The following is a 27,440-nucleotide window of genomic DNA, read 5'->3' on the forward strand; positions in this document are numbered from 1 at the left end:
CAGAGGCATGATAGCCTGGAACTGGGCACCGGCCGAGCATCAGGAGTCACAACTGGCACACCCTCCTCTGGGGGTTTTTCATTTCATGCTACTGAGGCAAGGCCGCCAGCAGTAACTGCTGTTGGTAGCCCGCAGGTTCCTCAGACATGCTGCACCTTGCAGACAGGCATTGGAGGGCTCCACGGTGCAGAGAAGCTCGAGTCTGGCACAGCATCGATTTTGCTGTTAACAGTCTTCAGAGAGTTTCTTGCTCGTTTGTTTTTGTTTAAGTGTTCCAACAAAAAGCAGTAATTTAGTTATGCAAAGTGGAGAACAAGAGCCAAGCCCTGCCTTTTCCCACTGCAGGATAAGCAAGAAACTTACCTTTGTCCAGCGCAAACACTTTCTCATACCAGAATGACCACCACAAATACCATGTAATTGTTGACATAAGAACTTCTTCCTCCAGTAACTGCATTTCCCAGAGCTTCCAGGGATTTCTTGGCTAAGATCCTCTCTGTAGTAACTTTTACACAGATTATATTTTTTCTTTTAATAGAAGTTTGCCAGCTGACTTGAAACTATGGATAGCAACCAACCTTCTCCAGTCAGATGCTGTCTCCACACTTAACCTCTTCAGAGTATCTAAATGACTTCAAAACTGCCTGTATAGGGTCTGGCAGGGACAGGGTTAACTTTTTTCATAGCAGCCCCTCTGGTGCTGTGTTCTGGGTTTGTGGCTAAAACAACACTGATAACACAGCAATGTTTTGGCTGTTGCTGAACAGTGCTTGCCCAGCCTCAAAGCTTTCTCTTTTCCCCACTCTGCTCCCCCAGTGAGTAGGCTAAGAGTGGGCAAGAATAAGTCTTCTGGAAGATTTAATTACTTTTGACAAATTACTAGCAAATGGGACTCACCAAAACCCTTTGCAGGTTCTCCACTGCCACTCAGCTCTTTAAGTAGTTCCTCTGCATGTTACTGGAGCCACCAAGGAGATCTGGGATTAAGTATAGGTCAGACTGTACATAAGAGTTTCTAAATATTATTGATAGACACTCCAGTAAGTTATCAAGTCTTAGACAGTAGTGGTTTTGGCTACAGAGTTAATACTATTGCTTCTAAGAGTGCACATCACCTTTCTACTATAATTTATCTTACAGATGTCTTATTAACTCTTTATTAATCGTAACAGGAACTTGACTATTGAGTATGGCCAAGCTCCTGCCTGTGATGGAAGAGTGAGATGTTCTGCAATGGTCAGTTCACATCCCAGAGGACAGCCTGCCCCAGTGAAGTGCTTCCAGGAGAAGAATCGCAGATCTCTATATTCGCAGTGTTCCCCCTACCTGTGGGGAAGTAGCCCAAAAACTGGTTGGGTTTTTTTTGGTGTCTTTTTCTTTTTTTCCTGTTCCCCTCCCCCAATTTTTTTTCATTCAGTGAAAACAGATTCATTCAATTAAGTTGTCTAGAGACTTGGAACTCCAGTGAGTAATAATTAAAAAATAATTTATCTACAGTCCTAGCATACCTTTAGCATAAAAGACGGTAAGCAAACAACTGAAAAGTGCCTTTTCCCTCTAAGATCTCCTGGACTCCTACCGTACATGGAAAATGACACCCATTGCCCATGACCAAGGAATTTTCAACTAAGCATTACAGAAACCATTAACTGTTTTATCAAAAATGCTAAACAAGTAATTCATAATTACTTGGACAAATACTACATCAGAAGAAGATTTCTGAGGAAATAAATGATGCAATAAAGTCCTGTTCAATAAAATCACGGTGATATCCCTTCATGGCTATACATAATGTCCTTGTCATTAAGAAATGAAAAATTACTGGTAGACAAATCATGCTGTATTAAAGCACTTGAGCCTTTTGCCAAAGAGAAACCTGAAATGAATCTTGGGTGGATTAGTAACACTTGAATTTTTTAGGGCTTAATACTACCATGTTCATTCCTTCTTATATTTGCCATACAGAAGTATTCATTCGGATTATTCAAAGAGTGTCATGTTCTCAGTTATCACCACCATCATTATATATGACAGTGAACACGTATAACCGTAACACAAAAATTAACTTTTCTAGAATTCTAGCCCTGACCCTAACAAAAACTGCCTACTCAAGACTTTTTTCATTCAACAAAGAGAGATCCACTCAATGAAATGCTATTAGTCTAGTAAACCCCTTAAGGGTTTTTTGTTCAGGCATTAAAATAAAATACCAGGTAATATTCCAGTGTTGTATAAGCTCAGAGGGAAGAGTTTATTAAATCATTATTTTTGTAAAGGCCAAAAAACAAAAACAAATTATATTTTTTGGTTGCTATTAAACACATACATATTTACAAAATATGTGCATCTTGTACACTGCAGATGTATCACAGAATTTAGCCTGAGATGGAGTCCACTGACGGAGAATCCTTACAAAAATATCATTAAAGTTGGTTTTAGCCAACTCTGTGCAGAACAGAAGTCCAAAGCATAACAAGAGAGCCTTGAAGACATACGTTCCTCAAACGCAGCTGAAAGCCCACTCCCTCGGCAAGCAATGTTCTGGGAGATGTACAGACACACACTTCCTTGGCCATTCTTGGGCAACGGGGCATTTGTAGAGATGTGGCATCAGACTTCTCGACCCTGCCGCCCAGGGAAATTTTTTCCATCTCAGCTTTTACATCCATGAAGCAAATTAGCGTGGCGTCAGCATCCTTACACTGAAGAGTGCGCTTCTGGAAGCCACAAGACTTGGAGGAACTTCCCTTCATCCTCAGTGGGCCAGCCTTTGGGAGAACCTGCAGAAAGCAACAGCCAGGCAACACACTTATTTCCTTTATAGCCCCTGACCATAGGTGTCACCTGTGGAAGGCTCTTATAACCCTTAAGCTTAGTTTTCAGTGGGGCACTAATGGCTCAGGGGGCAATCTCCTCAAAAAGGCTTTAACCAGGACACACTGTTCCAAAAGGGTAGCTGGATGCCCCACTATCCACGTGACTGTTCAGCTATTTAACACCTTATAAACGCGTCTGTGTTTAGCAACTGAGCTTTTTGATATTTGGTAATTTTATCAAGCTGCCTTCTGAGCCCAGAAGCAAAGATGATGGACAATCAGCATTCGTTTTTTGAGGGAAGGTAAAAGGAGAGGAAGATGCATTCTTGTACATTTGTTATACATATTTTTGGAAGTTATACAACTTTAGTTTTGCAAAGCAATTTTCTGACTTTCACTGACAAACAAATCCGATCTGAAAAATCTTACATCAGCAGGGTTGGTTTGCAGATGTTATTTGCACCATTTATTTACCAAAAATAACTAGAAAATGTTTTTAAAACATCATTCCAAACTGTACAAATAGGAATGTGACAGGGGCTGTCTGTTTTACTTATACTGTTTTACTGCTTCATATTCTGAGCAAACAGAGAGGCTATTTTCCCCGGGGGTTCAGGAGGGCATACTATTTCATTTCTTCAGAAAATTGTTTCTCTGGATTTCAATCTTTTTAGCTAGATATGACAAAATATAATATCAAGAACACTTATGCTTTTTATCAGCTCTATTTTCAAAGCATAAATAATAGATCAGTATACATTTAAGTCAGGTGACCAAGTCTTGTTTCAGAAATCAAATAAGCATTTTGCAATTTTTAAATGATGCTGTACATTTTCACAACAGTATCATTATGCCTTTAAAATGCTTTCAAAAGCCCGATTTATAAGCATGGAGCGATTTTGAAGGTATTTCACTAGCGTTAATAATACCTCACTCAGGTGGCATTCAATTTTCTGAATCCTTGGGTTAATGAGGCAAATAAATCAAAATTAAATTGGCCTTGGAAAAAAAATTCAAACAAAATTGCATCTATCACAATATACATCCTGAGACTCCTTCAGTAGTGTTCACAATGGCTAACAATATTCCAGCTCTCAGAACCATTACACTTACTCATAACTCAATCTGAGATCTTAAAATCAAATAGATCAGACTTCCATGACTAGATTAACGTAATACCTTATTATAATATATCAGGGGTATTCACAATAAGTTGCACACAGTCTTAGTCAAGTACTTTCCATTAAGTGTCCCTAAATTTCAACTGCCCGCCATTTGCTCAATAATCTAACAATTCCCATCCAGGAGGATTTCACCATTGCAAACCAGTAAGGTAAGTTTTAAGATAAGCCTTAGAAAGAAAATACATTCTGCAACCCGGCTGTCATTCACCATCTCTTTAAAAAAGCCCCAGCTTTTTTAAAAGTAAAAAACTGTAAAAAAAACACAGCAAGATTGTAGCCAAATAGCTGAAACAAAAATCCTAGCATTTTTGAAAAATAAATACTTCTAGTCATATTGCTGTAGTAGGAATGGTGGAAAAAACATTACCTTCACTCCTTTCTCTAAAATATGAGAGAGGGGAAATATTTTCCAGATACTATAAGAGTGATTCTACTGTTGGGGAATACCAGTGTTGTCAGTTCTTTAAAAAAAAATGGTTAATAATATACAATACAGAGAACTAAAGATACCTACGTTGTTACCAGAAGTAATAAATTCAGCATGAGCAAACAACAACCAACAAATACTGACATGCAGTGACACAGCGGTTGCCCTTGTTTTGCTGTTACTTGTAGCCCAGTAACAACCGCACTTCTCCACCCGTGGAGTCACCTCCCTGCACAAAGGCATCCTTTCACTCTAAGGAACTTCCTACAAACACGGAGGCCCAGCTGAAAAACAAACTTCCACGCTAAGCTGTTGTAACCACCTTCATCTGCTAAGTCAGCAGCACAGACTCAAGATTTCCATATACACACTGTTTACATTTTTAATGGAAAAGACTGCACAAAAGTAGGTTGGGTATTTTTTCCAAAGTAAGTTAGTACTACTAACATTTTAAATTTAATGACAGCATGCAAAAAAGCTTGAGGGGTTTTTTTATTTTGAAGCAGTTAGGGCCAAGTGCCCTTATGTGGCACAGGCTGAAAGCAACAAGAAACAGCACAGAAACATGCTGGCACAATTTCCCCAGGCAACGCCTGCCTCGTGGCTTTGCAAAATACTTTGTATGGTCAAGAGCTTGATTAGGAGTAATTTATGTTATGATCCAATGTATTTGTTTGGCTTTTCCTCCCAGAGAACAAACGACACCACAGATAGTCAACAATTTTCTAACTGTTGCTAGAACAGTAGTGAGAAAATCTGTTAGAGACACCCTTCCATTTTGATGCAACTTTCATTAGAAAAGTTTTAGGTTTATTAGCAATTTATGACGAGTGTGTACGTAGAGCAAGCAAGCAATCTCCACAGCCAGGAGTTCAAAAGAGAAAGCTACTCCAGAGAAAGCACTCACCCTTCTGCTCACAGCACTTTTGGGAGAGATGGGCTCCATTCAGTCCCCATCTCTCATCAGCCACTTGGGTCAGCTGCCTCCTGTGCCAGGGTCCCAGTACAGCCAAACATTACTGGGGACTCAGGGTTCAGATTTTTAACAGCTTAAAGAAAACCATTCCAAGAGGTGTTGATTTCACCTCAATGTAGAACAAAATAAGCATTTTTCCCAGCTCCTGAATTAAAGTTCAGTGCCTAACTCCAGCACGCCAACACTGCTCAGCACCCAGCTGCTGAGGAAGCAGATATTTTAGAAGAACAAGAAGTTCTACTTCCAGTTATTCCTTTGAGTTTTGGTCTTGACAGACAGCATTGATAGAAAGTCACCATTCAGTGGTTACTCAATTGCTTGCTCAGAATGACACAGTAATTTTATTCTGATTTTTAGTCCACGGAACAGAAGCCGCAACTGATATCAGTCCTCTTGAGGCTTTATGCTCTTTGGCAAGGAGTATTGATTTGTGGTTTTAGAGCACCTATCAGGTAGTGGTTGTGCACTATCATTATCGAAATAATTTATAACAGGTGAGGAAGAAGACTTGGAAACTAAACCAAATGTATCTTGATCTGCTCAGGAAAAGGATGAAACATTGCTGGAGCAGCTAAAACAGCCTTTTAAATCAATATGTGGTACAGGTCCGAGATGCGCTCATATGTTCCTCAGCACTTAAAAGCATGTAAACTTGCATTATCATGATGCACGGAACCAACTCTTACGAGTATTATCATGGGAGCAACATGAACAGTGACATGTCAACTGGCTCTGATCAGGCTTTAGCCATAAATCAGAATATGAAACTTAGATTACATTAGAACACAACAAAAAGGGTTAAAGAAACTCTCCCAGGAAAAAGTATTGTAAAAGAAGCCAATGGCACAAGACTCCTTTCTACCACAGAACCAATGTTAATTTAAAAGCCAAGATTCATTTGAAAACATTCACCTGTAAACTAAAAAGTCCCCAAAGATTAATTTCTGCATTTACACTATTTGCAAAATATATTTAACTTAGAGGAATCCTTTTTTTCCTGAAATAATTGCTTACAAGATGAGAACTAAAACACAATCTCAAGTGTAGTAAAGGTAATTGCTGCACTTACTGCTCATGTCATGTTGATGTATTACTACGTATCAAAGGTCACAGTTCTGTACTCATACATTATCAAATTTGAAAGAGCAATATTCGATTCCGACCAACCTTTAAACTGCCCAGAATGTGTGTGAAAATGGATGTCGGGCTAACTTGGGTTTTAAAAAAATGAACCTATGTGTCAGAAGCTGAGGGGTCAATCAAGCCAGACTGACAGGGTTAGGTGTCACTTCTGTGCATCTAATACTCTCTTAGATTATCAATGAGGTGCAGTACACTGATCACAAGCTAAAGCAGCTGTACTAATGAAAATGAAACAGTCTGAAAAAATTAGGTAATACAGGCCTGTGACACAGGGCAGTACCTTGTGGACAGTAATGCAGGAATAAGGACATAAATCACCATTTAGATACAATAAAACCTGTAATACCCACCCTGAAATGTACATGTCTATGGAATCGCAGGCCAAAGTCAGCATCTTCACAACTCCACAGTCCCCTCTGAAGCTGCCACACAATTTTTTTTATACCGAGTCAAGGCAGGTTTTCCATGCCTCTACGTCACTGCACACACAAAATTTCGCAGTCGTATGCCAGCCTGACCTTTGAGGTTGGGTAGCTGGCTGTTCATGCCATGAGCCAGGAGTTCTCACAATTGGCTGTAGCACAGATAAATGGGTCTTATCAGAACCTACTCAACCTTGAACAACTTTCTTTTCCTACTTATGCCAGTCCAACTGGGGGGTGGGGGCTGCACTGAAGAAGCTGGGGCACCCTCATCCTTGTTTTGGTAACATATGAGGTCCTTTAAAAAAGAAAAAAAAAAATATGAAATCCAAGTTGATTGAGTACAGCCAGCACAGAATGAACTACTAAACAGAATTATCACCTTAAAACCATAAATCACTACTACGCAAAGAGCAACACCTGACTTATCCCAGCCATCATCATAATCCAGATCAGATGAATATTCGATAGCTTTTTCAGAATCCGGTTTTTCCTCAAGAAGTTACATACACAGCAAAGGCAGCATATATTCAGACAACAAGTTATATAATTTAATTTCATACTCTTTAAAATTTGCTTCATTTGGTAAAATACTAAATTTCAAAAGGGGAGCACAAGTTTAATTATCATCTCAATTACAAGCAGAAAAGCTAAGACAGACATTTCATGAAGTCTATTAGACCCTAAAAATTCACACTAATTTACGTCTTTGCCATTGATTTTAATGGAGTTTCAACTGCAGGTGATGTAACTACTGGTCAAGGCCATAACTAGGATTAAAATGATACTTCTGGTTAAAGATACTATTTATACTCTCTAAACACATATACCCTTTACTAATGCAACAACAAGGCTATTACAACAATAAGACCCTAAACTATAAATATACAGGATCTCTTGTTTAAATAAAAGCTCAATATACAAAAAATACAAGTACAAACACTCCTTAAGAAATACCAACTTTCACATTTCTTCTAAAACATCACTTAAAATAGTTTTCTTAAAATGAATTTTCTTGGTGTTTTTGTAGAATGTTTTTCTTTGTGTGCTGAACAAGTCAAGATTAAGTTTCGTCAATGGAGTAAAACTCCTTGAAGCGATGCAAGGAATTAGGGCAGACCATTTCAGGAGAGCTGGGAGGTCTTTGTTGCTTGAGTTTTCTACAAATCCAGCATCTCTATTTTCATTTAGGCAGCAAAATGGAGAGAGAAAGAGAGAAAGAATTATTATTTCAATGTAAGTTACAAATTTAGAGATGAATTTGAATTTACCGATTGAACACCCAAAATTGCCAGATCTCCAGTACCTGCACCCCTTGTTTTCTCCTATATCTGGTTATTTCAGGATTTTGCTGCATGTATTTTTCTCTGGCAGTTGCAATCTCCCTTTTGCAAATTATTTTTGTCATACAATAAAAGGAGAATACATGATTTCACAGTGGCAAAGGCTTATGAAGCCCTCCTGAAAAACATTAGTAATTGCTTACTGAGAATCCTCGCAGTACAACACTAGGTATGTACAGAAGCAGTCCTGAAGTAGGTTTGTTCCCACAGTGACTACAGTAAGAAATAACTAGTATTATGAGAATCGGTCAGGACCCTCCCTTCTATGCAAAAATTAAGTCATGATCAAATTGATTTTATGCAACCTTAAAAGGGTTATATTATGACTCAGTGCTTTAGATTTTGCACTGTTGCCAAGTTAGATAATCTATCAAGAATCTTAGAAGTGTTTGCTTTAATCTCAAAACCCCATGGTTTGGGAGCAAATTATTGTATAATCAATACGTTTCATTTTAAAACCTTCTCTCTATCCTGCCCATCATACACCTCTCTAGGTCTTATTCTTGCAGAGAAAAGATTGAATGTGACCTGACAGGACCCCAGAGAGGTTCACAAATCAGAAGCAATGGTGAAGAGAAGTCAAATTCCTTGAGACTCACTATCTTAAGGGGCAACTCAATTTTTTTTTTTTTTTAAATGCTGGAGGGCTGCAGTTCTTATTGTTAAATGCTATTATAACTTATTCTATTTGTTGGGTAAACAAACACCTACTAAAGACCAAGTGCTAAGGAATTCCCACGTACTCAGGATGCCATCCTTTTCCTCCTTCCTTCAGACCATGAAGCACACTTAATTTCAGACTACCAGATACAATTTCAAGTATGGCACACTTTTGATGGAAGTTCACAGTGCGTCCTCTGACAGAAACTTCAGTGCGTTACTATGCACCAAGACCTGGAAGCCAACAGCCCTATGCCAATCAGCCCCATAGGAACATTAGCATTAGAAGAGTTGGTTGTAATTCCTCACCTTCATCACCTTCCACGAACTTAAGACCTGTGAACCCTGCCTAAAGACCACACACTGGAAGAGAGGAGCACTGCCACAGATCAGTAACTAAGTTTCACAAACACTTTCCTTCAGTGAATCAAAACTTTCTGACAACAGCCAAAAATGTCTTCCATGAACTCTCACAGAGATCCTGTCATTTAATACATTCTTAAGCAGAAACAGGAAAGGCACACACCATTAGAACGAATCCATTGGCCACAGAGTAATCTCCTATTGCCCTCTCATTCTCAAACTCCATTTTAAACCTAATGCCTCCTGCGAGGCTATTTGTCCAAATCATTAGGAACTTTCAAACTTCCAGTCTGAGTTTATTCGTGGAAAACTTACTTTCCTCCTAGTGTTTATGCACTTGATGTATTTGTAGCCTTTTTTTTCAATTAGTTTGTATTAGGGATGTGTCTTCTATACAGTCTCCTATACACCTATACAGAGGCTCACTACACCAGAAATCTGGACAGGTTTGCATTTATCAATTCAAGAAGGTAATTGAAACATGAGATACTGAGATCTGAGGCACTAACTTTTAACCACGTGACTGGACAGGGAAGAACATCTTAGAGATATTAGGCAAAAAAACCCAATCTGCAAGACATGGAAGGAAATGAGGGCCTAAAGATTTTGCTTGACTCAGTAAACTGGTCAAATGATTATTTGCCAACAAAGATGCAAAATGAATCTTCAAGGTTGTTGTCCTAGTGAAACATTCACAGAGAGGCCATTCCTTACCCCATGGACAGTCTTCTTCATTGTGGAAGACCTAACAAAACCTCACTGCAAAAGCAGCTTATTTAGAAGAGCTTTCTTTACATCCAGCACTCTTGTACTGAATATGTTCAGATTTTATGAAGATTAAGAGTTTAAGTTTTTAATAGCAGACTTAACTATTGAATAATGAAGTTTCCTCTAGCCTGCTCACTCGTCCATCACCACAGATCCCCAAGTGCACAAATACTACTAAGTTCAGAACCATGCACAAGAGAAGTGCTTCTCCTAGCCTTTGAAGGTTAATAATGTTATAAAAATTAATTACTGCTACAGTTTCACTAATCCTAGAAGTAGAAAAGAATTTCTAAGTTTTTGTGTTTAAATAAAAAGGATAAGAGCAACTTTGCTACCATCATCTTTAATAATAGCTAGACAGTCTTATTCTACCAAGTTATCATCCACTTATTCTGGAATTAATTCTAAAAAGCAAACTAGTTTCTCTGATATGATTCATTGTCAATTGCATCCTTATTATTTCTCACATAAGAATATTATATTAACCTGGGGTATGTACTGCCATGTAGTAATAGGCAAAACCTGCTACATTTTCCAAAAAATCTTTTCAAGCTGTTATCTTCTTTATTTCTTAAGATCTTGTTCTGACAGACAAAACCACTCGAGTTCCTCCCCCCCCCCCCAATCTGTTTCACTCTGTCATTCTTTTCTTTAAATCCTTCCATTGGCTTCTACTCATGCATCACATGGAGTTCAACCTTCTTGTTCTCAACTTCAAGGCAACCATACGCACCCCTAGTTTACATGCTTTTAATAACCTCTAGACCAGTCCATAAACTATCAGCTTCCACATCATCTTCATTTGCCTTTCCTTGTGAGTTTCTGCTTTTCCGGTGTGTAGGCTGAACAGCTTTCTTGAGACAAACCATCTTCACACCAAGATTCCACTAAATGATCTGTTTCTGTCAAAATGTCCAAGGGTAATCAATTGTGTTCTCCTTTAGAATAAGTATTAGAATTTGAAGTAGCATTCCCTCATTTCCCTGTTCTGCAGGCTTCTTGGTCAAATTTAAGTTTTACTAACTGACTCATTTCAATTTATTTTGAACTAGAACACTCATTTGTCTTTTATGGCAGATTTCACATAGCCCAGATAATTCCCCCCTAATATATAAACTACGTTTGAATAAAAGGGGATCTCTGCAATTACTCACAATATTTCAGAAGCAATAAAAACATGCACCAAGAAGCTTGCCAAGTATTACTTTACTAGCCCACTCAATTTTGCCTTTCACCCAGGCCACAGGAAGAAAGGGGCCTTGCATAACATGTCTCAGAAGTGAGATTTTCACAGGACCAGGCTTTAAAGTACTTTTGAAAAAATTAAGATTCAAGTACATAATAGGAAGTCAGAAGACAACAAAACATGCAACCATAGCATTCGTTATATTTCCCCCCTATTTCCTTCCATCTTCTCATCTTTTGAGAGTCAGTCTGCAACTAGATTATAAAGTATCACTGACAACTGCTGTACATACTCCTACTTCCAAGTTTTTGGGGGTTACAAAGACATGACTAAGTGTGGCTACTGCTGTTCACTGACAGGTATTTTTAGATTTCGATCCAATTCCTGTTGGATAGGCATCTTTTAGTATTGCCACACTTGCAGCAGACAGAAGCCAAGAAGGAACTGCTGCAGGAACAGAATCTTCTTCTCACATTCGTATCAGGATTGGGGCACACATATCTGGCAGAAGTAACATGTGAATGCTTACTGTAAATTGAGGAAAGGCCAGAGCCTATTACTATCATATGTATCTCCCGGAGCCTGAATTCACTTACAGATTAATTAACCCTCTACCCTCATTTACTAATAGCTGCTTTAAAACCCTGAAAAAATAGGAAGTTAGAAATAGATCTACCAAAATATCAGGACATCCTTAACATCTTTTTCAAGCCTTCTGAAGCAATTAATGGGAATGACTTCTTGGAGACTTTTTTGGTATGAAAGCCTTTCAGGAAAACTCTCTATCATGTGCTTAAAACTCACTTATTCTTCCCCTCCTCAAAAATTCTAGGTAGTCTTAGGTCTCAAAGCTAGCTTTTCACATTTTAACAAGTATTTGTTTTCACATCAGGTTGACTGTCTCTACTTGATCCTTCAGTGACATATTAAACAGAAAGTATCAATCATTCCTGTGGCAAGTTGCTAATGTCACATTTAAGAATGTTGGGAGAAAAACCACTTTCCCATTCCCCCACCCCATACCACACACAGTCTCCTTTTTCAAAAAAATTCAGATTCCCAAACTAAGAAGCATCAATTTCCTTGACAAAAGCAGGACATCTGAAAATAGACATCTTCCAGGCTAATGAAAAAAATTTAATATATAGCTCCAATATCAACAGATTATTTTCTCAGTCAATTCAGTAGATTATACACATTACAGCTCAGTGGCTGCTTGTCATGGGAAGGACCTAAAATTACTCTACAAAAAGCCTGACACTTAAGATACAAATTTTTTAAAAGGAAATAATACATGGGCCTAAGTAATCTTAAGTTCTGAAGTGACAGTAATTCATGCATTCATATCCTATATGAGAGATAACATCCACTTGTACTTGGGTTTAGTGCTTATATTATAATGTAAGTACATCCAACAACTTCCTGTGCTGAATTACTGAAATATTCTGTGATTTTTTTCTCCAAAGAAACCAGCCTTTAAACAGATAAATTATTGAGGTACAAAATGCAGTGTAGAGATTAACATCTGAAAGTCTTACAAAATAACCGGTAAGCTTTGTCACATTTCAGGCAAAATTATTTCTATTTTAAAGTAGTTCTGGAATACAAAATACATTCTCTTAAAATATTAAAGAATGCATTCCCCTGTCACTTTGTACCCTGTACTTTTCTCATACCCTAAGACATGTTTGGAAAAGGGACTGTTTTCTTTGTCTTCCCAACTAAGAGAGTCACATACAAGATGGTTACCTGTTTTTACTAATTGTTGTTTATATAAATATAGCCAAACACCTACAAGTACTCCTTTAATCACATGCCTACATTCTGTCTATGAAGACTACTAATTAAAATATGAATTGCAATTTAGTTAGTGAACCAGAAAAAAAATTCCTCATTTATCTAAATACAAACCAAATTTGATTCTGACTGATACAAGGGTTGAGCTTCTAAACTAACCCCAAAGAATCAGAAAATAAAGCATATATTTGGAAAAGAAAATTAATCATTGCTGTTCACATAATAATTATGTCTCATATAAAGACATGGATACTAAGGTCACGTTTAGAAACATGTTTTTCTTGTAGAGGGCTTTTGAGCTACTAAGATTTAGCTTTTTGCTGCCTTTACACTGTAAAACCAGTTCACTTTGGGACCAAGATGACGGATTAAAAAAAATGTTTTTGAAGTTTCTCCTTCCCTCCATATAGTGAGGTACACAGAGAACATCATGCACAATAAAACTTATCAGAACTACTACTAAATCAACCAAGTTACACATGGTCAGCATTTATTTCTAAAAATTATGATTGATTTAGGTACCCCACTTCCAGGCACCAGAAAAATTCTAGTCCAGGTTCCCAAGTGTTAGATTTAACAGGAAATGTATAACAAGTGTCCTTAGCTTGAAAAGCTATACAATAAAGTACAGTTTCAGTAATCCATCAGCAAATATTAATTGTAATTTTAACAATAAATATTATCAACAGACTTTAGGCACAGTTGGGAAAGTCTTTTGGCACATGCACAGGCGCTTCCCCTATTGATCAGGGATCTATTTCTATTCTATCAAAGCCACCTTAGCTACATGTAGACATGCTTGTTTTAAGGTGTCACATTCCTTCTGAACTTCCACAAAGTAACTGTAGAACAGCTGCATACAGTAGAAGAGAAATTCTCTTCAGTTTTAGGAATCACAAAGCAAGTATTGCTGCTAGATGTCTTTATTTTCCTTTAACAAAATACACAAAGGCACAAAATTCACTTATATCTTGTCATTATTGTACAGGTATAAATAGTGCTTTGTATTCAAGTACAATCAAGTGCAGAGACTTTCTATATTTTATGTAAACACAAAACGGTTTTGTATGTACGTGCCTCTGGTTCATCTGCAATGCAAATACCAAAGGAGATGCCATTTATCTGAGTGCCATTTAACTGAATTCTGTCAAAAAGTTAGACAATGAATAACATTAACACCACTGCAATGACACTTCCATACACTTAAGTCAAATGTCGGATGACACTTTAGCTTGTAAACATCTGTGTATTTAAAATGTACTCAACTCATTTTAACAGGGAAGCATTAAAAAGTATCTTAAGTTCACTAGACCAAACTTACTAGGTCAGCTGCTGCCAGTAATTGCTCTTTATGTGTGACAGCTAAAGAGATGTCAAATTATAGGTCACCCTTAGCAAAGCTTCTACTTTTACATTTTTAAATATGCAAACTGAATGATGGCTACAACTGTTAGACTTCAACCAACTATACATTCTGTGTGTTAACTTAAAAGACACATGCTTAATTTACAATACCCACTTTTACACATAGCTTCGACATAGTGGCAGTTGAGGCAGTTTAAGCTCAAGCAAGATTTTTAAGTTGTACCATTAAAAAAAGCTCACCTGAATAGTAACAACAGGCATGAACAAAGCTAAAAACTAGCTACAGAAGGCACTTGAAGTACTTTATTCTGCTTTCATTAAAGATTCTTCACTTTGTTCAGCTGAAATAGACTCTGAAATAGAGTCTTCAGTTGTTGAAATGTTTTCTGCTTCTTTTTCAACTTCTTCAGCTAGCTTATCACTTAGCTGCTCAGGACTTGGTGCTTTATCATCTGCCTCATTTGTCTCAACGATCTGGGCCATGTCTTCAGATTCTGTGAAAAGAATAATGATTAAATAACCATTTCCAGAAATGAAGAGGTAGCTAATACTCTTAAAAAGCAAACAAAACAACATTTTGCGATCGCACACAGGTTTTGACTAGTCACTGCATGAAGTTCGACTGTTAGAAAAATAAAATAGTTTTTAGCAAGGGGGTCACAGGTAAAACCTCTAAAATTTAAGAAAAAAGAAGATACTATGGAAAAGAGTTCAGATCCCACTATGAAAACATTATGTATTATTTGTATATGTTGACTCTCAATAGAATTTTTCTAAGCTTGTTCATTAATGTGAGATAGCGTCAGAAATAAGATATGATGGTAATTCAGCTGCTTTGTGCTTGGTAATGGAAGTTTTACCAACTGTATAGCTTTTTCTATAAGAGTTCCATCAGTACACAGAACCTAAACATACTATTTGGTGGAAACTACTTTAAATATAAGGAGCTAGATAACCAGAAAAAAAAGATCATTCTAATCTAGTTCTCAACATCTCAAAACAGCCAATGAGAATTACTGCATATTCTCAATCTTACCACAGGAAGCGTAGGAAGGATACACAGGAATACATTTACTCTCAATCTGGGATGGGAGTTTCTTTGATAACAAGCATATTTTGAAGATCAGTCAAATATTATCGTAAGTACTACCTCTAAAGAAGTAAATTCTAGCTTCACAACAGGATTTCAGTAGTGTATGAGAAATAAGAGACAGTCACATTTTGAAGTAAGCATAAGCACTGAAAAACTGAACATTAAGTGTTGCACTAAAGGACACAAAGGTAATGTAGAATTATGCTATTGGTGGTGGTTTATTTATTAGTATAAGTCAATACTATACAGCATTAATGCATGCTGTGAAGGCAAACAGTTTGCAAAACCGATGCAAAGTTACAGCTCAAAAATGTTAACCTTATCCAATGTTTGTAATTTCATACTTATCAAAACATGTTGGGTGTCTGAAAGTAATCGGACTGCTTCAGGCTGACATTCACAGAATTGAAGCAGGGATGAAAGTTTTAGAACCATTGCTCTGGCTTCTCAGGTCATGAGTGACAAGAGTAGCTGCTGCACACCCTTGTCCAGCAGACCTGGTACAACTGTCATCTGTCACCAAGAACTCGAGACCTCTCCTCCCACACACAGCTCCATCTAACTAGTTCCAGGCTCCACTTGAGACTGCTCAGTGCAGCCCAGCTTCTCCATTTCTTCCTCTGACTTGATCTTCCATCTTAGCAAGTCTGCAGCCAAATTACCTCCTGATTCAGCTTCCTTCCCTGCTTTCTCAATCACAGGCTGCTCAACACCTGCCCTGGCTTCTTGTTCCAAAATTTCTCTGGAGCCATCTGTCAGATGGTCAATCCTCCTATTTCTGCCCAAGCAAATTAATGTTCCCAGTTTCTTTCCAGACTATCCCACTTTCCCTTCCTGCTCTTCAATTTCTATCTTGATCCCATCCCAGCCTGTGCTCAATCTTTATCTCCCAACCGTCAGTTTTCTGTTTCATCTCTGCATTTTTTCTTCAGACTCAAATTCTATGAATAAGTTTGTGCCTTTTCCTGCTACGATCCCTCCATACTTGAGTTACATTCCTCCTTTATTGCTGCTGTTCAGGCTCAAGTCAAAGAAAGTATAGGATGTGAGGAAGAGACAACTCCATGCTCTCTCAACTCATTTGTAGCATAGCACAACCATTACTTATTTACAGTTTCCATCCTGCAGTCCTCAACTGAATGATGCTTAGCACTCTGCAGAACTGTTCTTACTCGAGGTAGACTATTCATTCAGTCTGATCAGAAGGATGCCGAGCATCTACAACGTGTTTGAGAACAGCCCCAGGGACAACCAGCCACCAGTAGAAGCAAGCAGAAGCTTCTAATGAATAGGAGAAAACCTGATCGAGTGCATGTTCTAACTATCTGTATTCAAAGAAACAGGAGAAGGATGCTGCTTTCATTTTTATATTCTACTAAAAGGTATGGAGATACTGCTTCTCTGAGAAAAAATTATCAGGTATTATATGACTTTTCTCTTCACTTTGTTCTCGATTAAACTTAGTGAAACTCTTGAAACTCTCCAGAATATACAGTTAAAACAAACTTACATGGAAAATTTTGGTCTAATAACTAAGTCTGACAAAGTTATAAGGAACTAAAGAGTAGGTCCTTTAAATGAGTAGTCAGGGCAATCATAGTAAGTGGTGCTACTAACTCCAACTATAAACATGACCAACCTTCATTAAACATATACAGTGATACCATTTTAAATACACGAATTAATGGAAAGCTTGCCTAAAGTCAACTTGATCTCAATATTGCATGATTTAAGTTATTGTAAGAGCAGTGGCTAACAACAGAAAGCTCTGACCGTAAACTGAAAAAGAAAATTAGTGTCCTTGATGATTAATACTTAATCCATGATTTAACTGAAGAATGTAGCTACACTTACATGATCTCAGCAGCAAACAGCCCTATGCTGGCCTGAGACAAATTTAAGAGCTGTATCAATGCAACTTTAAAAAACCTGCTCCTGGCTACAGCAGTTGCTCCCCCCCCAACACTCCTGTTTAATGCTTAGTACTTAGAAAGCATATATACTTCACATTGTAAGCAGTCAGCTACCCCTCTTCTTGTTGCAGAGAATATTTCACTGCATAACCAGTGAAATCACAATACTGCATCACTATTAAATTAAGTAGATGATGTATGTTATGCAGGAATTCACAAAAAAAGGTATAAAGTAATTGCACTAAAAGATAGCTACTTTACTTGTACTTTCAAGACCTTTGGGCCAAGTTTTCTTCACTACTGCAGCTCCCCATTAGGACAGACTTTCACACAGTACCATGTGTCTGAAATATCTTTAAGGAACATGTGCTTCACAGTAGTCTGTGTTCATGGCTTTGATATCACAGAAAGCTATTCTGAAGTCTTTGAAAAAGCCTGATAATAGCATAGCATTTGATTCCCTGTACCCTCTATGACCTACCAAAAAGGCAAGCTATGTTGTTCAGCAAAACTGAACTGTGGTAGACTGGAAACAGAATACATTTTTAAACCAAAAGAAACTGTTTGCAAGTCATTAAACTCAAGGTGTGTTGACGCATGTCTGCTTGAGAAATCACTGAATTCTAGCCATATTAACTGAACTAAGGAAAGATCACAGCAGGCAGAAACTCACATCTTTGAAAAGAAACAATGGCTTACAAAAAATATAGTAGGCTCATGCTGTCCTACAAGAGTGAAGCATATCTGGTAAAAAGGCAAGCCAAAACACCACACCCCAAAATAAACCATTAAACTCAGACCAGAACACAAATACTCAACCTTATTTCTCAGTCCTTTGTCCTCAGCCAGTTTTATTCCTACATAAAGTTTCTGCTGCATCTATAACATTTGCCCAAAGCCAAGCTCTACTTTTGGTAGAACTCATAAATAAGCACACACTTAAAACAGCATTATTTGTGGAGGACAGCATTACTGCAAACCCTTCTGTTGAACAAACAAACCAAGTTTCTGCATCTGCCTTTTAAATGGAAGCCCTTTCAAACATACTAGCAGTTGCTGTATTCCAAGAATCCTTAAAAGCAAAATAGCATTAAATCAACATAAAATATTTCATCAAGATGGTCAAGGAATTCCATAAAAATCTGGAGACAACACAGGAAGCTGTCTCCATAAAGTGCTGATTACCATGGTGAAATCTGAAGTTCAAAGGCATCTAATGAAGACCTCTGAACATCAGCACCAGATATTCACCACAAAACACTGAAGCAGTCAAATTTTGTTTCAACCTTCAAAACATTGCTAAATGCTAAACCTGAATCAAGAACACAGCTTAGCAGTACCAAATATAGGCAAGGCAAAATTAATCAAGAGGATAGAAGTGGCTCCTGTTGGCTTTTTTAATATGATCCAAACATTAATACTTCTAAGAGAAGTACATAAGAGAATCAACTAGCCTTTGATAAAAAAAATTCAAGATCGAGCCATTTAAGAAAAAGGTAAGAAAAGAACTGAAGTATATCACTTCGTTCTGGTACTAAAATTTCCCAAGTTACTCTGCTGAACAGGGAAGCATGACGTTTGTGCCAGTAATCTGTGTCAGATTGACAACTGACAACTCCATATTTCTAGAGGATTAAAAAAATCCAAGGTTCAGTGCCAACAGCACTCCCCATAACCATTCTTCAGATCTCTTATGCATGTAACATGCTTGTCACTGCATGAGCACACAACTGAAAAAAAGATTCAGCTTCATGCTCTACTCATTAGTAACAGTAGCTGACTGGTAAAGTAATATTTATAGCACTTCTGTATCACATTAGGTTGCAGTTTCTTTGAGCTACACAGCTATGGTTTAAATAAGTTACAGATAAGAGCTGGATCTCCCTGTGTTGTCAACATTGTGGTGAAGTTGGTTTCCTGATGTTAATGTTTGCTTACATCTGTAAGTGAAGATATTCTCTATTCTTGCTATGACAGCAGCTATATTACTGTAGTGAACAAAAGCCTCCTCCAGAGCTATACCTCAATGATAGCTTCATATCTTAAACTTCTTAACATATCTTAAACAATCAAGGAATATGTTAATTTATTAATAAAGCCCGACAGCCTGTAAGCAGTTATGTTTCAAATTAGGGTTCTGATGGAAAAAGCGATTTACTAAAAATGGTATTTTCTCACTCATAAGAGATTACTTTGTGGCAAGTAACAGGCAGTTAGTGCACAGCAACGAACTGACAGGGTAGCACTGGCCTCTTCTACCTCAACAAGACATTTCTCAGATACTAGTTATACAAAATATTAATACATACTCTATTTGTCTGCTTACTAATTATCAAAACAGAATAGTTTATATCATCTTGGAGATTAAATATTCAGAAAAGATCAGATATTCAAACTAGATAAAACCAGTCAGCACACCAGTTACTTATTTCCTATGATTCTTTTGAAAAATTTCACCATACACTTCCTAACAGGAAAAGAGAACTGGGGAACAAACACCATAGTAGTTTCTTTTGTTGTTGTTTTTAAATAAAGAAGCACATTAATACAAGACCACACCAACAAAAAACAAATAATTTTCAGTGTTAAGGGTAAATTGGTAAAATCACGTTTACTGCAATAAAACCATCCTATATTTTATCCTGAAATATTTGATAAAATTCTGCTTTCAAAAAAGCAAAGATTATTTTGCAGTATTTTCACTCCTACATCTCAAGTGCCTAATGAAAATCTCACACTAATTCTTAAGGTTTTACATTTTTTATAACATCTATAAACTGACTCAGCAGCTCAGACCCATTAAAGGCATAGTTTGAGAAACATTTCCTTCAGTGATAATACCAGCTTAATTAGCACCCTCCCGAAACCTCTAAGAACCTGCAGTTATGGATAATACTCAGAAGCCAGAGGCACACACTTCCAAGAGCTGAAGGGCTTCCCCACTTGATTCACACAGAGGAAAATAAGCAGAGTTTTGAAGACCCCAGTAACAAACAATGTCTTTCCTATATGAATCTTCTAACTTTAAAAGTAGCCAAGCAGCTACTAACCTACCCTCCACTCAACTGAAAAGATGATCAGATCCGTTGAGGACAAAGACGACATTTGCATTGTCTTAGCTTCATGCATCTGATTTCAGCCTTACTTCCATGATAGTAATAGTACTTTTAATGAAGTAAGAGCACTCTATGGCACAGGAAAAGAAACCAAGTTTTCCCTATAATGCACCCGCATCAGACCACACCCAGAGATGGCTACAGTTTGATATGACTTCCCTACCAGACTCATGCAGCCTTCTCATGCCAGAAAGTAAAGGCCAATGCCATTTTGTACTCCCTGTTGAAGATAATCAAACAGAAACATTCTTTCTGTTACACTCTGACAGTTTCCCACAGTCGGTGTGTTTCTAGCCTGAATCTCAGGGCTGTACACTATTCAATTGCTTCCCGCTATGATCCCTGTTTAAACTAATGTAAAATCCCAAGTACTCAACAGCTCATCTAAGTGAAGATTCTCTGGTTTGAAATTATAATTTCTGGAGTCTTTTAAAACACTGCATCTTCCTGTTGACTGTACACCAGATGCCTACTGTATCTGCAGACTATAAAACGTCTCAAAAGGAACTATGTTAAATTAAAATTGACAATTTGTCTTTGAACTCCCTGATTTTAAACAAGGCAGTTTTACTAGATTTTCCTGCCCTGAGGAAAACAGCAAAAGGAACAAAGGCAGAAATTCCAACACACCTCAATCAAATGACCTGCTGAACACAGTGAAAGTTAACCACTTCAGGACGTATTCCCTTCTTAACTACTTCTGTAATTTACAGTGCTATTTTCTATCTGTTTATCAGTACCATTAGAGTGAAAAATTTTGTTATGCCATGATTTGCACGAGACATATTGCCTAATATGAAGAAATTTTAGGGTACAAGACAGAAGACAATAATATCACAAGCTAAGCTAGAAGCAGGGACAAGAAGAATTGAAAAAAAAATAAACTGCACCCACTACAAAGTTAGAATAGAATAGACTACTTCAGTTGGAAGGGACCAACAACAATCAGCTAGTCCAACTGCCTGACCAATTCAGGGCTGACCAAAAGTTAAAGCATGTTATTAAGGGCATTGTCCAAATGTCTCAAACACTGACAGGCTTGGAGCATCAACCACGTCACTAGGAAGCCTGTTCCAGTGTTTGAGTTCTTCAGTTGTTCTTATTCTTATTAAAAAATCATCTAGACAGAGAGCTAGATGACGGGGTGATCTCATTAGACATTAAAAAAGAGCAAGACGTCATGAGATTAGCACATACCTTCTGTCTGTTGAGTCTCCTGGGGCTTTCTCTCTCTAGGTTCTAGAGGTTCAGTTTCAGATCGCAATTCTGTAGATTGCTTTTTTTCAAAACTGAAGTCTGGAAGTCGTGGAGCCTGCGGTCTAGTTTTTCTTGCAGGATTCAGGAAAAAGCAGTAGGCACACCTAAATGCTACACAAAAGCATGCTCAATAAGTAGCCTCACTAATTTACTTCACATTTCAGCTTTATTCCTACACTATATTCTGACTGTCCAAAATACTAAAAACAGAGGATTAAATAAGTGACTATCAGTACCTGAGAGTACCTCCATCAAATTTACACAAGCTGTTCCAAATAGCTCCATTTTTAACTTCAGCATATACTTACTTCTTAAAAACCTGTTTGCTTTCAGCTCTGCTGCACTTAGGAGTACTGCCCACCACTGTGAAAGCTTTGACGACAATGAACAAAATAATGCAATTCAGTACCACAAGATGTTGCCACATGGTGTTCTTCTATTCTTTCCTACAGAAGAATTAAGTTGCCAGGTGATTTTTTTTCCACCCCTTATGATGCCACTTTCCTCACCCTTTGAGTAAGGGGATGCTACGTATTCTGCAAGGTATGTCTCACTCTGCTTTTTGAGGAGCATTCTGCTCCAGTGGTGCTTAATTAAGAAAAGGTAATTTTGTTCTGGAGAAGTACTGGATACCACTTAATAGTTAAATGCATATTCCTGCCCTCCCCCTGACCCAAGACAACAGGGCAAGTGGCAATTTCTTGCACAGTTGAATTGTGAACTCACTTGAGCCAAGATGACATACTGACTATGTATCTTTGGTTCCACAGGAAACATTCAGCTTATTCTTACAATGCTCTATATTTACTCATAAAATTAAGCAAAACAAAATTAAATAGAAGATTTATCTAAGATTCCTTCATTTCTTAAGCATCAGGCTTACACTTGTAGTAGAAAGGAGGGGAAAATAAAACATCTGTGTTCAATAAAGAGCTGTGTCTGTCTTAAGTTATTGTCAGCCATAAATTCACATATAGCCCCCCAGGGCTTGTTCCAACTCCTTTTCCGATACCTCCCCAAGATCTTCTTGCCAAAGCAAAATTTTGTTTAAGTTCTGGTAAAAGAGGCACACTTTAATGTCAGATAGTTTCTCAATATAAAACCCTTCCAAGAACCATTCATAGCCAGTAGCAATTCTCAGGGATGTATTGGAGGAGGCTTATTTCTACTGAATAGTTTTCTACACATAAAATCCTTGGCCTGAAGGTTGCAATAAAGTACTTTAAGTCTTGAAGTGAATCTTAAGGTACGGAGGAATAAGTTACCATAAAACTGTTCCCGTATGAAGTAGCATTTCACAGTGTCAGTTAAGTACATAACTGCAACCAAAATTAAGTATGATGCATGTTAGTTATGAAACATAAGCCAACTACTAGAGAGTCTACCACAGATTAGCTCTTACCTATGTATTCAAACTCCTCCTTCAAAGCCATACCATTGTGAGAAAAACATTGCTGACATATAAGGGCGTACCTAGAAAACATGAGTCATATATAATTACATACCTGTAGGTAACACCACACTGAAGTGAGATGCATCTTACCTTAGATATTGACTAATAGCTTAGATATTTACTCTTAAAAGGTAATTTCCACACTGAAATAATTATCCTTTGAAGCAAACTAAATCTGTATATTAAATAAGTTTTTAAACTTGGCTTGAAAACAGTGAAATATTCTTAGCTAAAATTTAAACCTCACAGTTCAGTGTATTTTTAATATCATAATTGTCAGAAAACAACATTCAAATTAAGTTTATATTTCATTAGAAAACAGTCAATACAAAAAGTGACCACGGTTAACATGGAAGTTCTGATATGTTTGGACAGTTCTGAAGGCAATTTGAAAGCATTTATAATAGTAATAAAGATGATTAATTTTTTTTTAGTTCAAAATATAATTAATTCACCCACTTGAGCATAGATTTTTCTTTGTATCACATGGCTAATACAACCCCAAAGAGGAGGTTAATTTTATCAAAATGTTACCATTTTTTCTACAAAGAGATTTCAGGTGAAGCACTGAGAAATGGCCATTTCATTATGAAAATTTCAGACAGACAAATTTGCAATTTTTTTTAACCTTGACACATCTGGCTTAAAAAAAAAGGTTAAGAAGCTTCCTATCTCTTAAGTGTTCAGGTATTTCCTTTAGCAACATTTTACCTGTTCTGAGGACCGTCACCAACCAAATATTCAATAACTCTATCCACAACTCCTCTTTCTCGAGGAAGAATAGGTCTTGCTAAAGGAGGGCCTGGAGGATGAAGACCTAGGAAGACATGAACTATGTCAAAATTATTTTCAACTATGTTGTTATATAGCATCTGATATTTCACTGTGCGTGCTAGTGTAACAAAATAATTGCACCTACTTAATATACATGGCCACATTTCTTAGTCCACTAGGAAAGCTGTAAGATTTTTAAACTCACAATAGTTGAAAGTTCCTCTTCTGCTCCTTTAGCTTATAATCTTATTAAATCACACTACTTTTACACCTTGGATATGTAATTAAATGTATAATTTCTCAAGAACTTAAGGCATCAATAGTATTTAATGATTACTCACAAATAGAGGCTTTTTAAGCAAAGAGAATCTCCTTATTTGAGTTTTATTCATATACTCTCAACTCTGCATATTTCACACTTCAAGTTTACACCAATAAATCTGGTAAAATCACTTACAACAGTAGGAAAACTAAAGATGTTACTAAAGAAGCACCCACTGGTTTCTGTGTAATTACTATAGTGCATGAGCATGCCCTCAGCATGCATTCGGTCCACACATTAAACCTGTCTAGCCACTTGGCATTTCGGTAATCCCACATTCAATGGACAGTTGGATACTTTCAGATTCACACTTAGTCAAAGCAGCCAGAAGGCCACTATTAAGATACCATTTTTCATATCCCATGTGTTTAACAAACTACTATCAAAATAAAACTCCATTAAGAACAGGTAACAGCAATAGCTGGTGCCACCTTTTTCACCTCTGTTTACATATGGCAGTTAAAGTAGACCAGTGGCACAAACTTGTCCTTCCACAGTTTTAAAATATCTCTTTTGTATAAGACCACTGCAGGCTGCCAATTTCCATTTCTGTAGCTTTGAGTTCTTATGTCTACCTTCCTTTCCAGCCTTAAAACAGAAGATACTAGACATAATGAGCAAACCATGATTTGGTAAGGAACTAAGTCTGAATCATTCCGATGTGACCATTCTTGAACACAAGATAATTAAGTGAGCACTTGGGGGGCAGGGAAGACAAGACTTAAAATGTATTTACATAAGACCTTTACGAATTACATTCAAGGCCACAAAAAAGGATGTTTGAGTAGGACAACGAACCAGTCCTTTCAGAACTCTGAAACTGGGACAAAATGGTCAGCTTCAAGCCACCTGAAGACAAAATTATGAAACCTGACAGATAAGACTCAGTTTAACCCAGCAACAAAATTACTTGTAATAATGCAAAAGTCCTATTCAAGCTCAAGATAGTTAAGAAGGTTAGACAGAAAAAATTCAACTAACATTAGCAGGTTTCATACTGAGATGAGCATATGGTAATCTGAAGCCATGCAAGAACGAAAACATATTTAATTCGTAGAAGTAAAATTCTCAAGGCGCAAAAAGTGATCAGTGTTTTCTCAGGGAAGAGTTCTGGCTTGTAGCTATTCTCGCTATAACCAGTAAAAACAGATAGACAAGAGGCATGGCTTAAGAAAAAGGCTTTTAGTGACCACAGATTCAGCCTTCAATTCTCTTTCCGATTTGCTGTATGCTTCCAGTATTTTTCTTGGGAAGATATGTTTCACAGAATCCCCCATAATGCCCAATAAACAAAGGGGAAGCTAAAAGGTAAAACAAACTAAACCCACTGTCTGAAGATGCAAAAAGGATTTTTAAAAAAATCCAAATAAAGGACTACCAAGAGAGTACAGTTTGTTAGGAAGCTGAACTAATTCAGAAGGACATTTAATTGAAAGATACCATGGAAAAAACAGTGGACTTCAAGCTTCTCAGAAGACAGATTTAGCTTTCTTGTAGAACCTTAGCTGGGGACAGCACCAGGACATGCACAGTCATAGCTTCCAACACAACTGATACTCTTTCATAAACATAGGCACAGAAGTAACATGTACTTCTGAAGTAGAGTATACATAGGCAAAGACAACACAGCAAGTCTTACTATTTGATCAGCTGATCCAAGATGGGCTTTAAGTTTAAATACAGCATTAAATGTAACTGCCAGCAATTACCATCTCAAGCCTTCTACCTTTTAACCTTCACAGATCTGAGCAACAAAGGAAAAAGAGTAACTTACAGCAGAGTGTGCTACACTGTGGTAAACCACAAGCTGAATGCCACCTACAGCCATTCTCTATGGCAAATCTCAGAAACATTGTAGGAATCAAACATTTTCAGCAGTGCCCTCTTGAAATGCTACACATAGAATGAGACTAATCTTGCCATTAAGGTTGCAATATTTCTAACAGCACAGCCTTTCAAAACACCTCTCATCGATACTGGATAATTGACCTAAATGGACTGTTCTAATCTTTACAAGGACAATAAAATTTCATCAGAAAACACTGCAATTTACAACACTTCAATAAGCACAAAAAAGTTTCATGCTCAACAAATGTTTTTAAAATAACCCTCATTTTCACAAACAAGAGAACTGAATTCAGGAGATATCAATCAGTGAACGCATTCCCAAGTTATTCCTGTATTCTGTCAAAAAGCAGGAGCCCAGACTAAGAAAATCCTCACAGCAGCAAGGCAGAACAAATTCAGTGCAACATAAACTGGACCTAATGCTTTCTTTTATAGATTCTGAAAAAGCCGTCCAGAGAAGAGTTCAGGCAAAATGCATTTCCTAAAGCTTCACAAAAACCTGAAAGACCCTATACTTCCATTAAAAAAAGTGAAGGGACAACATCCAACATAGGTGTGAAGTAAAGATTCTGATATGATCTGCAAAAAAATTAAAACTCTAGAATAATTTTGTGAATACCTGGCTAACACTCAAACGTGTATTTAGCCCTATATTCAAAAGACAAAATTTTCATATGACCTGTATATCACCAATACATGCAAAGTTTCTAGAAGTTAATAAACAAGGTAAAAATTAAATAAAGTTACCTAGAATGAAACATCACAACACACTCCAAGAACAACTTCAATTACCTGCCTACTAATAACTCAAACCAAACATCTTAGTTCTCATGCTGTTATGGACACCAGTAATTAATATAAACATCAAAAGCAATCATTGTAGAAAGACTGGTCATTTCTGCAAAGCTTGGCAAACTCTCAACTACCTGCTGGTTATTAATTTTCAAACATATGGGAGCTCTGTGGTGTGGTAATACACGTTAAATTGATTCTCCTCTACAAAACATAGTATAATGAAAATGAATTATTAATCTTCTCTAAAGCAGAGATAATTAAGGCTATTCATATTTGTTGCAAGCCATACATAAACTTAGATGCAATGATATTACTCTTATAGATACTGAATCTACATACTTTTCATTATAGCTACATGACTGAGATTTTATATGCCTGGAAGGTTTGGGGAAATTCAAGAGAAAACAGGGCTTCCACAT

The 27,440-nt window shown here is 37.2% G+C and overlaps 1 protein-coding gene across 10 annotated transcripts in view; it reads right to left on the reverse strand.

Moving 5' to 3' along the window:
* Window positions 1-2,303: 2,303 nt before the first annotated feature.
* The window catches only part of LNPK (lunapark, ER junction formation factor), a 54,921-nt gene continuing 29,784 nt past the window's right edge, over window positions 2,304-27,440 (reverse strand). For 2 of the 10 annotated variants that reach the window (XM_072874108.1, XM_072874109.1), the window contains exons 9-12: window positions 23,994-24,099; window positions 23,232-23,302; window positions 21,770-21,940; window positions 13,475-14,944 (exon numbers count right to left, since the gene is read on the reverse strand). In XM_072874108.1, the coding sequence (XP_072730209.1) occupies window positions 14,754-14,944; window positions 21,770-21,940; window positions 23,232-23,302; window positions 23,994-24,099 (539 nt within the window). In that variant the 3' untranslated portion in view covers window positions 13,475-14,753. Of the gene's footprint in view, window positions 2,781-6,896; window positions 7,267-7,328; window positions 8,146-13,467; window positions 14,945-21,769; window positions 21,941-23,231; window positions 23,303-23,993; window positions 24,100-27,440 lie in introns of those variants that run through there. The other 8 variants (XR_012044278.1, XR_012044279.1, XR_012044277.1 and 5 more) reach the window with 8 other exon arrangements.

Source organism: Ciconia boyciana, chromosome 10 (assembly GCF_034638445.1).
Source record: "Ciconia boyciana chromosome 10, ASM3463844v1, whole genome shotgun sequence".
NCBI lineage: Eukaryota > Metazoa > Chordata > Aves > Ciconiiformes > Ciconiidae > Ciconia > Ciconia boyciana.